Raw genomic sequence first — 12,736 nt, 5'->3', positions numbered from 1 at the left:
CCCAGGAGTATGTCTGTTCTTTAGTAACCACACTAATGGAACAGTCAAATATACTTGAGTTTCCCAGGAATATGTCTGTTCTTCAGTAACTACACTAATGGAAGTCAAGTATACTTGAGTTTCCTAGGAATAACTTTCTTCCTCAGTAACTTCACTAATGGAATGGTTGAATATACTTGAGTTTCCATTGAATAGTAAAGTCTTATGCTTCTTCAGAATTTGGTACTAAATGAATAAAATGAAGTGTTTCATGAGTTGTTTAAAACCATGTGTTTTTATAAGTCTTTGTTTTAAAGGGATGTGGCAGTGGGAATCTGATTGTCACACCTAATGGAACAAGAATAAATGGCTATGTTCCATTTAAGAATGGCATGAGAAATGGACATGTGCCCAATGGACGTGTCACAGCTTTCCCAGGACGTGGGGAAATAGCCAATCCAGAGGTATGCATTTTATCTATAGAAACACACATTTGATTATAGTGATTTATCCTTTTACATGTTTGCTTTATATAAATAGAATGAATACAAAATAATAATCTAAGTAAAGGGTTTATTTTATGCACAAATATTTATTGTAATATGAAAATAAGTAGATGTGGTATGATTGTCTATGTGACAACTCTCCACCAAAGTTCAAATGAAGTTGATGTAAGCAATTGTAGGCAACCATACAGCCTCAACAATGAGAAAAACCCATACCGTATAGTCGGCTATAAAAGGCATGGACATGAAAAATATGAAACAATTCAATTTAGAAAACTAACGGTCTAATTTATTAACAAAACAGTTTACGGAAAAATGTGAACCAAGGCAACCACTGAACTACATGTTCCTTCCTGACCTGAGACAGCAGACCTGCCAACTTTCACTATTTATGGGGAATTCCCCCATGAGAGGTGTTGACATGAATTTGAAATTCTTTTTGATATAAACTGAACACCTCAAAACAGGCATTCTAATGAGTTAAAAGGGTATTTAAGCACATACATACTCATTCAAGTAATGGAGTAGTAGATTAAAAACACATACCGTTAAAAGGCTTGTATAGGGTGCGGTTTTATTCTCCAAAATTGACCCTGACAGCAGGGGTGCGGACTATAGAGTACAATAAGCAAGAAATAAGAGAAAATTTCAATTTCGCGATGTGGTTTGTTTACGTTCCGCCATGTTTGTTATTGACATTGTAGAGGGCGCTCTTATCATTTTTCAAACCAATAATTTTACCCAATCCATATTAATAAGTTATTTTTATTCAATATCAAATTAATACTGATAATTTGAAAATTAAATGCTTCATTACAAAATTCTCGTTTCTTTTCAATGCATTGCTAAATATAAACTGGTATCTGCTTGAATGAAATCTTACAAAAAAAGTAAAAAAAGACAACCGTAAACCAGCTTACGATGTGTAAACTACAAAACGTAATCGGTTATTATTCGTTCCGTTTTGGTGTTTCCTATTGACAAATATGTTTTGTATTAGCTTAAGACCCTTCAAACATTAATGTGATAGATATATTAAACACTGTTTTACATAAGGAGGGAACTGTTTTACTTTCAAAGTATTATAGTGATATCTATTATGTACGGATTTCGACTCTCACTGGGTATTTTCATCTTTTACACATGCTTTTCAAACTTCCGGTTTAAACATAGACTAGTTTCTAAATTGTTTTTCGTGTGATTTAGACTTATTTTAACCAGCGTGAAGTGTTTTAGAACCATTTACAAGCAGTTTCAGCTTCTGTTTGGTGATGGAAAATAGGTTTTTCCAAGAAAATACCGCAAACGACCACACACGATTTAAAATTACCGGAGTTTCATTAGACCTTTTCTAACAGTTACAAAAAGTTTTTTTACCTGAAATTTCGTGGGGAGAAGGGGGTGCGGACTATGTACCAGTGCGAACTATACAAGCCCGATTAAGGTTAACAATATAAGACGAGCATTTGGTCCTCTTGCACTTAAAATCCCCAATGGAGATTTCGAAAAGTTGGCAGGTATGGGAGAGACACATAAAGAATGTAGAGGGTTTAACATGTTTAAAGGCAACCCCCCCCCCCCCCCCCCCCCCCCCCTTTACCAGGGACAATAGATTTAGTATAAAGGCGCCATTAACAATCAGAGAAAAACATGACTTGTAAGTTTAGGTTGAAATGACTGATCTATTGGTAATGTAACAAAGATTGATAACAGTTGTCTTCCATTTTTAACCTTGTTCAAACTTGTTGGTTAATATTTTAGGAAACAAGAGGGCTTATAGCCTCCATGTTAGCATCCAGTGATGGAAGTCATACTTCTGAAGATTCATCTAAAGGACTGAAAACAAGCTGTTTAGATGATAAGAGCCTTGTCGGCCAGGATCTACCTCAGAATTCAAACATTTTACTAAACGGTGAAGAAAATACCTCTCCTGACACATCTGTAGAGGATGTACCAAAGGGAAGTAACTCAAGAAATTCACGGAGTTGTCTTCCCCCATCATCTCTCAGGATTTCTGCCCCTAATCAACAGTCTACCTCGTGTTCCCCTTCATGTCAGGATCCATCGCCAGTGGAGACAGAGGGGTCCGTTAGCAGCGTGGACTGTAGTGATGACGTCACAAAGGGCAGCAACCAACATACCTCACTTAATGAGGACAAACCTCAATCTAATACCTCAGACTCTTTAATTCCATCATTACGGAATGGACAACTTACCTCAGAGGGTAGAATCAGGGCTCAGGAGGAGGTAGTGTTGCCGTACACGTATCAACCACCTCCTCCTCCATACCCAGGGAAAAAGCGTTGCTATGCCAACACATCGCCTCAGGAACATTGTGTCAACTCACAACAAGTAATTGATGCATGAATTTCATATTATTATATTTATGATTTTTTTCAAAGTTTTGTTAAGACTGGTTAATGTTTTTTTTTTTTATCATTTGTTGAAAAGTAAAAAAAGTGTTGTTTACTAACAACTGAGAGATTTTATGAACAAATTTTTTAGCTGTTTGTATGTTAAGCTTTTTTGACATGCATTTTTTTCTTCAAAACGATTTTAAAAAAAGGTTTTAAACCTCCTTGAGTTGGCATAGTGTTATTTTAGGAATATTATATGATATTTTCGGTATGATGCGGGTAATGAAGTTTGTTTTACACATAAGCTCTTTGATAATTTTTGTTCCCTGGTCGGATACGGAAAAAAGTATACCTCACTGACGTTATCTACTATATATTATTATTAGCAGACAGAGACTGCATTTTTTATGAATAATAATCATTATTATTCATTTATATACCTCAAGGATCGCATGACTCGATCATGGGATCGAAAAACAGTGAAATACCTCAGGTGTCACATGACTATTTTATTATCATCTCACATTATATATAATCAGTTTGGAGGAGGAAAATGAAAGTAGCTTCGGATGAGTCATATGACCTTGCATATGTTGCAGTGGTGAAAAGTGAAAGTGAAAGTAGAACAAGGAAGTGAATAACATGGTGAAAAGTGAAAGTGAAAGTAGAACAAGGAAGTGAATTACATGTGAAGCAGGAAGGAGAATAACAGGGTAAATAAAGTGAGCAGTGGACAAAGAAAACCGGTGATTTACAGGTCCAGCATACAAATTATAATATTGCCTCAATTAATGTTATCTGTAATTTTATTAGTATTACACTTGGAATTAAATGACCAAAAATTAATGCATCAATATATAAAGATAAATTATACAAGATTTTAAAATCAAGAGAAACGCTTTGGTAAAGCCCACTGTCAGTTTTTTTATCATATAATTTTCAGATATAAATTATTTTTTAAATCATGTCAAATATTTTTATTTATTTTTGACTGGAGACTGTATTTTATATTAAACTTTTCTTTGTAGAATTGTTTTTTCCCCTTTTTGTTGATGACTAGTTTTTTTAGATTTGCACTTTTGATCTTTGGTGTAGAGCTGTAAAATTGGCAATAACACCACAAATCCCTATTCTGATTTATATTATCAGTCCTTTGTAAAATTCAACCAATCCCAGTGGTTATAGAAACTTTAGGATTAGGAAAATTCATTTAACTTTTGATGAGTTAAATCAGTTTTTCGATTTGGTTATTTTTAGGAACTGCAGTATTTAATAAAAGAAAAAAATTGGTTCTCTTGAAAATATGAAGTAAGATTCTTTTTGGACTTTTGATGGAACTATCCTTGCTAAAAGGCCTAAAGAAGTAAAAAAAATTTTGACCTAACATTAATTTGAAGATTGAGCATAGACCAGCAATATATATGTTTGTTGTAAGACTGGATCATCAGGGATTTGTTTTAAAAGCTTTAGATAAACTTATGTTCACCGATGCCTATGTATAATAACTTGATAAATTATTAGTATGCTAGAAGTAAAGGAAATGTTGCTAGTGTTATGTAAATGGAGTTTTATATCATTTAAAATGTATACAGTTTTTTTTCTACTATTGGAAATTGAAAGCAAAACCAACTGATATTTTGTACTAAGAATTATGATTTTGAGATATTTAAATTATTATATTTATTGTTTCATAGTGCTATTTGTAAATCAACAAAATGATTCTAGTTTCATATATGACTGTGAAAGACTGTTCATTCACAATTCAATTTTAATAATTATACATATATATTTGGCACCATTTGATTTGTTACTCATTTTTATATATATACTAGTGAATTCATATGTTGAAATAAAATTTAGAATAATGACATTCTACCAAAAAGGAGAAAAGACCAGATTTTTTTTTTATGTGAAAAACCGAATAATTAAGAAAATAGGAATTGATTATAGATCCCTCTGTGTTGAAGTGTTGATATAATGTTTTAATTGAATGATGAGCATGTTTTGGTCATTAATTCCACTCTGCGTTGAAGTGTGGATATAATGTTTTAATTGAATGATGGACATGTTTTGGTCATTAATTCCACTCTCTCATCACATTCAAGGCAGCTCAGTTCAATGTATGCAGGATAGAGGTTATCATAGGTAATTCATGGCCACTATTTAAATGTCCTTCTGTTTGTTCACCTAAAATACGCTTTAAACATCTGTACCATTCGACGAGCATTTTTTTTCTTTCTGAAAATGTATATAAGATGTTGTGGCCGATTTAGTTCCTTGATGAGACATGATTCTTTTGATCTGAGTTTCCGAGCAAAAAATGTATTGAGTTGAGTAACAGTGCAATACACATTACTCATTTATAAAAAAGAAAAACTTTTGAAATAATTACAATTTATTTTTAAAAAAAAGAGAGAACTATTACATGTATAGGGCATTAATCTACTGACGAATTAAATAGGTCACAATGACCTGATTTTCCAAGGAGATACCTCATTTTATTATAACTACCTCTTTCACTAACTTGTTTTATACTGGTTTCCATTATCAATGTGGAATTTTATTCATTTTGGAAGGGGGGATAATCACAGGCGTCATCTGGGTTCTCGTTTGTATGTTTGCTTATCCCCCAATAATTTAGGATAACTGATTTCCCACAGAAACACATCACAGCATAAATATGTTATATAAGGATTGTTAAAAATTTCCTGTACAGGGAGAAAAGGGGGGGGGGGGGGGGAGGGGAGGGGAGGCTTAAACATGGTGAAATGTAGTACATCAGAACAGTTAAATGAGAAGAAAGGATTTACACAGTTAACTCATAAAAAACAGCTAACTATTTTTAAATTATATTGAGGTCTTTGTGCACAGGATAGGGTGTCAATTGAAACATTGGGCTATTATGGTTAAGATTTTTTCTTTTTGTCCAAAATTTTAAATAATTGAGATTAATTAAGGGTTTTTTAAAGACCATTTTGGTTACATAAGATGTTTTTTTTTAAGGCAGATAAAAAACTTGAATACATTGTCATTACCCAGTGCAAGCTGCATTTGACATCTGATAGAATTTTCATTGTGTTGATGTGATGTTTGGGGGAGGCACTTTGTAAAGGCAGGGCTAAGATGCCCAATGTTTGTCTACTCAGGGAGCAGTCATTTTATGAGCATAGATGTTGTGATTAAAAAATTTGCAGTTTTTCTGTCCTGTACTTTTGCTAATTCAATTACAAAATCATTGTCAATCCTATCTCAAAATTACAGCCGATTACATTGAGTGTGTAGGCAAAGGTAATATCTTTGGTTAGCTAGCTTGATAGCTGAACTGTGAAGTCATTAGTAGTTTAGGTAAACTACCCTCCTTTGAGAGTAGACTAGTCCTACAGATAACCAATCTATCTGTCTGTTGGACTAGGCTACTTGGAAAGGAGGGTAGTATACATGACCTAATAGTGACTTCAAGGTTCAGCTAACAAGCAAGCTAACCAAAGAAATTACCTTTGCCTACACACTCAATGAAATCGGCTGTAAGTCTGTTCTTGCCAAAATATTTGTTTTAAACTTTTAAGGTATTTTTATTCTGGGAAATAATTTATAGAACTTCATACAGCCTGTAGATCTGTACCAACACCAAGCAATTTATGAATTTTAATAATCAGTCAGAATATCAATTATAAATTTCTCTCATCACATTGTATGCAAAGAGAGTGTAAACATTTTGTACACTTAGAGCTATTTTCCTAATGCTTGTAGTTTAAAGGTTTGGTTGGCTTGTTTGCTTTGTATAAATGTTTGCTCAAGCATTGTTATTAAGATTGACATCTGCAAACAATATAGATAGGCATAGTTAAACCTGTATATATTATAATTGAATTTTATTGGACGCTATCCCAATTACAATTGTACAATATACAAACAAAGCAAGCAAGCTAATTAAAGTATTACTCTACATGCATTAGGAAATTAGCTTTAATTTGGAATGAAACTGTATAGTTCTCTGTTGTTGAACACCCACTTTTATAAAAAAATTTGATTTTTTACAGCAAATAATTGACCTCAAAATAATGTTTTGACTCTCTATAGCAAAAGATAGACCGCCTTTTCTGTCACTTAGAACTGCTGGTTTACATGTTCAATGGCTGCATATTTTAAAATTTTGTAGTTTTGATAAAAATATTTGGATAGGTTGTTCCTTTGTATTTTTAGACAGAATTAAAGGGGGCCTCTTTTGGTGTAAAAAACAAATTGAAATTTGTATTCTTTAGTCAGTGAAATTCTGTATTTTTGTTAGTATTTTTCTTAAATGAATTCTATTTATAGCAGATTTGAAATGCCCTTCACACTGCTATGCCCTTAGAGTTTTTAACTAGGGAAACCTAAGTGAAAGGGTTGAATCCTGTTTGATGTTGACAAATTTTAAAGTGGATCCAGGCACTGGTTAAATTTTTCAATTCACTCAGTAAGGAGGCATTAAGGTAGGAAATGACATTTTCAAACAATGCGGGTCATATTTTATGTGTATCATATTTTTAATGTAATTGTTGTGTATACATAAATTGTTGTTATGATTTGTTAGTATATATTCACAGTCATTTTGTCTCTGAATTCAAAACAACCTCTAATAGTTGAGAATATTGTTGCCAATATAGCCATGAGGATTTATCTAGAAATTGAGGTCGATATTGGCAACTAATACGTGAGAATGGGTATTTATTGTGTCATCAGTAATCAGATTTCTTATTTTATGTTGCATCATGGGTTTTTGTTTTTTTATCTTTGTTTATGTTGTTAGTGACCTTATTACTGAATAATTTAATTTTTTGGATGTAACGCGTCTTCTGATTGGCTGACATTGTTTTGTCTATCAGCTCATAGACACAATTTTGTCATGTGACCGTGACGTCACCAACGTTTTTTTCAAAATTAACTCCTAAAAAATGGAATTTAGAATTAAATTATAAGGAATGAATGTAATATTTTTTTTCTGTCTATTCGAAATAACATAAAAAATGTGGTGCACACTTTAAAATAACCCGCTATGCGGGTTATTCAGTGTGCACCACATTTTTGATGTTATTTCTTCATAATGAAGACAGAAAAAATATTACAGTCATTCCTTAAATAATTTGTCTTATGGATTCCAATGCTTAGAAGACTTTCATCATCAAAATATGTTTAAGGATTGTCATGCAAGTTTTTAAGTGATTTCCAAGGCAAAATGCTCTACTATTTAAAAAAAAAACAAAAAAAAAAACACTGAAGAAATTGTTTACAGTGAAAAACTTACAAAATTTGTTTAATAAAATTCTATTTATTTGTAGACCTCTAAAACTTTACTTTCTACTGGGAGTACAAAATTTGTGCTGGAAACACCAAATCCAGTATTTTGATTGGTTGATTTGTGCTGGAAACACCAAATCCAGTATTTCGATTGGTTGATTTGAGCTGGAAACACCAAATCCAGTATTTCGATTCTTTGATATTCATAGTCTGATATATAAGAGAATATCTCAAAAGTTATATTACTGAAAGTCTGGGGCTAACATCAAATTTTACTTGCATTCTTTTCAATTAACTAGGTTCTTCATCTCATCCATCATACAATTTGAGAACTATTTAGATGGTCCAAGAAAACATGGTAGACCAGGCTGCATAACTTGTTAAACTGCAAATATATCACTTGCCAAACTCTTTGAGCTAAAGTTAAACTGTGTTATCAATATTATCTTTCTCTAGTCTATATTCAAAATCAAAATTCTAATTATGAATGAGAAAAACGAGTGACATTATCGATAACAGATAAACAAGTGACATTTATTAATTACCGATAAACATGTGAAATTCATTTTTCACATTGTTGAAAATTTTAACCACTAAGAAAACCTTCTATTTTTTTTGAAAAACCATGAAAAAGTTGTCTTTACTGAAGTTTTAAATTTCTGACAGCTTAAGATGTTTAAAAACTTTTATATTTCTGATAGCGTGAGATGTTTCATCAAGGATTAAATACACTTATTTTCTCCATATATTTATTATTTATTTCTTAAGATTTGTTGATCAAAACCATAATTATTAAATGCATTTTTTTGTTTGAAAACAATATGTTTTATGCATGCTCTATCAGGATTACAAAGTTTATAAACCAGGACAAAAAGTTTTAGACTATTTGTTTGTTATATGATGTTTTACAAACTTCTCATTACTGCCGGAGACTGTGATGGAAATTTTTATTGCATGTTGACGTGATCGTTGCCATGGCAATTCATTTTGGTTGTTATGGACATTGAACCCGGTGATTGTTTTTTGAACGAAATCGATGTATTATCTTTTTATAAGCCCATCTTAGGAAATTGTAAAAAAGGGAGATAAGTCAAGTGATTTACCTACAAATTGAAAAAAAATCTTAAAAAAGTTCTTGATTTTAAAGACTACATTAGAATGCTTGATAAATTACAGAGTTATCTCCCTTTTTAATATGTGTATACTCTTGATATTTGATTGTTGTTCAGCAGTGTATGTTTTAGTTGTGAATCCTTTTTGAAACTTATTTTGTGACAAACTTTATGTGAAATCCAGACCAGAATTAAATCATGCAGGAAGCTGGTTATTCACAAGTAAATTACGAGGGAAATACGATACACGACTTGTATCTTAAGAATTTTTTGTAGGAACATATTTCTTATAATTATTTGTATAAACTAAACATTACCACTAAAGTATACAAATATGTTTAAACCTTTAAATCCTCTTTTTGTATTCTTGCTTAAGGATGTTCGCTCCTCTGTTTCAAAATAACAAGCTTTTTGAAAGAATGTAATAAATTGATAGTATATGAATAAAGGAATTAAAAAAGCAGAAAAAATTGAAGGATCCGTGTGCTTGTTTTCTAGATAGAAGCCATCGAAAATTTGGCAGGAAATGATTCTCTCTAGATTTTTCATACATTTAACATTGGCGCCATTTTTCTTTCAAAAACTATGAAAAAATAACAAGGATTTCATAATATTTTTAAATATGACTTTTTAAACTATATGGTATAAAATAATGAAAAGAAAAGTAGGGGTTAGTGGGCAAAATTTTTAATGGCACTACATGGATAAAACCAGAGGAATCTGAATATCTGGCAAAAATTCAAAAATAAGAGGAGCGAACATCCTTAAGTGTTTAGGGTTGATTTGAAACAAAGTTATAGAATTTTAAAAGAGAAAATATTGTCACATGATTGGTCAGAGAGTGGACATGCTTGGTCAGAGATTGTTGTGGACAGGTTGGCCAAGGCTACTAAGTGTTTCAGCCGTGGAGCTGTTTATTTGTATAGATTGGTATTTACTATATATTATGCATATGTGTTCATTTTGATCATACCTGTAGGGATGTTGTTTCAGAAATCATAGATCATTTTTGTTTTCTGTTATCATTAGAAACTGCTGTGTATAGAAGACAGGTTAAGATAATCACCATTTAATAATTGTCAGAAAGAGAAAAGCTATTTGTGGAATTAAAACCTATAATAAATAATCAGGTATTCAAAATTAAATAGGATGTAATGAAGATTATCAAATATGATTATAAGGGAGATAATCAGGCCTGTTTTCTATACACAAACTGTGTGGAGTGTTTTTTTTTTTACTTATCTACCTCTCTTTTTGTTTTCTTCAGTGATTTTGTGAATCTTAGATATGTAAACTTAAAATCCAATTTATTTTAATTGTTCTATATCTTGCAGGTGCTTGTATACAATTAATATTTACTTGAATGCTTCACTGTACAACAAGAATCTGACCAATTAAGGGGATACCCAACACTTTGTCTAAAATAGATTTGGATCGTTTAATTTTTTGACAAAATGTTTACTTTGACCTGTTTATAAAAATTTCAAGAAATTTGAACCACACAATTTACAGGAATTTCATTGGATATATAGCAGTTTGACAAACACTAATATTGATCATTGAGAAGCTTAATTTCTCTTTACTAATAGTAAATGATTAAAACGTTCAGCTGATTTTTTAAGAGTTAACTCACTTAGGTGTTTGGTACCCCCTTAATAACAGAGCAAAAGTTGGCACCTCTCAGTACTTCTATCTGGATAGTAAGATCTGATTCATTCATAGATTTATACTTGATTGTATATCATATCTTAAATCTTTATTATGAGATATACTATTTTTGTTACATGCAATTTGTATTCAAATCAAGGACTTTATCATTACTTTAATTCTGATATGAAATGTATTAGTAAAACAATGAAACCATTCATGATAGATTTCAACTATTGTATAATTTAATCATCGATAAAAATTGATGAAGCGAACTAATGAATTTAAAAACCTTGAATGATAATATTATTTGTGGGTTTTTGTCAGAAGATTATAGTGGGCATCAGTTGCAGTTGACTTTTCACCTTTTTACACTTGTCATATATAAGATCTGTAGAAGAAACGTATTTATCAACACTTTTTATGTTTAAAAATTTCTGATTTTGTTGGAAACATTGCTTAAAAATAACAGTTGTTTTAAATGAATCATGGATCTTTGTCCAACAAACCTGTGCATAACTTAGTGCAGCTGTGCATAATACGTGCAGATCAGTTTTTTCCATGTACTTAATTTCAAATTATAAGTAATCACTTTTTTTATGGAGACACTTTTAGAAGTTCCTTTTGAAGACAGATCTAATTTTGGTATAGAGTATTTATAATGATTTGTTTTGTTGAAATCCCCAAAGCAAAATAGTGCTAATGTTGTTGGTATTAGATCTGATCATTTCATCATTAATAAATGACCATTCCAAAATCTTCTCTTTTGAGAATATTATAATCCTATTGAATTTTAAAAAAAATTTTGAACTTATATTAGAACCATTTGATAGTCAAGATTTAACCATGGTAATGAAAAGCAACAAGCATTTGTATTATTTAGTAAGATCACCTACTAAAAATGTCAATAGATAATTTACATTAGATGTTGCCCTTCAATTGGACAATTTTTTACTTTTTTATGCAATGTTGCATATTTTTTCGAAAACTAAAAGAGATAGAAGGGAACTTTGTATACCAGAGTTGATCAACAATTCAAAGTCCTCAGATTTGGGAGCTAAATATATGAAATTTACATACTTTTATAAAACTGTGTTATTAAACTATTTTTAAAACCAGAAGATTTTTAGAGAAAGAAGATTTCTTGTGAATGGCCTTTTACTTTTGTATGAATTAATTTGTTGACTGATTTTTATGCAGCATCCCATCGGTAGGCTTCAAAAAAACTTTTTTATCTAATATAGAAACAATAAGCTTTTTTACCTCTTAAAACCAACTTTCTTTTTTTTACCTCATACAAAACCTACAAACATGAAATGATATTTTTGGTTCTTTTTTTGTTTAGTGTATATTTTCATCAAGATAATAGTTAATAATAATAAGATAATAGTATTAGATTTGTGGAATTTGCAGAAAATCAATAAATGACAAATAAAAAGGAAAAAAATGTGATGAGGTGCTGTAGGGAAAACCTTATATAGTTTTTAAAAAGTGCTAGGTCAGCTATTTATGGCCCAAACATTTTAAATAGTTTCTTTTATCACAAACCACTGTTGTTTATTATATATATATATATATCAGAATGTTATTAGAGAACATTTGTATTGTAAGATGACCGGATGATCTACAGGGAAAGCAGGTTGTATTTACTGAGGTCACTGATTCACGAGTCAAATACACAATATTTTTATGTGTCTCTTCTTTTGCATCTTGTTTTTGATTTCCATCATGTTTTGCTTTTTTTTTAATTGTCAAAATCAGTGGGGGGCCATTGAAGGGAATCTGGAGAATTTAAATTGCTTAAATTATGATTTTATCCTTTTTGTTTTAAAAAGTCATTTCACATCATCATCAATAT

General features: G+C 31.1%; 1 protein-coding gene across 1 annotated transcript in view; it reads left to right on the top strand.

Annotated features, from left to right (window-relative positions):
• Positions 1-4,732, top strand: part of LOC127732549 (protogenin-like) — a 48,141-nt gene extending 43,409 nt beyond the window's left edge. Inside the window, exons 20-21 of the mRNA XM_052241597.1 lie at positions 297-443; positions 2,247-4,732. Of these exons, the coding sequence (XP_052097557.1) occupies positions 297-443; positions 2,247-2,852 (753 nt within the window). The 3' untranslated portion in view covers positions 2,853-4,732. The remainder of the gene's footprint in view (positions 1-296; positions 444-2,246) is intronic.
• Positions 4,733-12,736: the final 8,004 nt, after the last annotated feature.

Source organism: Mytilus californianus, unplaced genomic scaffold (assembly GCF_021869535.1).
Source record: "Mytilus californianus isolate M0D057914Y unplaced genomic scaffold, xbMytCali1.0.p SCAF_25, whole genome shotgun sequence".
In the NCBI taxonomy this organism is placed as follows: Eukaryota; Metazoa; Mollusca; class Bivalvia; order Mytilida; family Mytilidae; genus Mytilus; species Mytilus californianus.
Note: the sequence above shows the minus strand (reverse complement) of the source record. Positions and strands in the feature narration are given on the sequence as shown.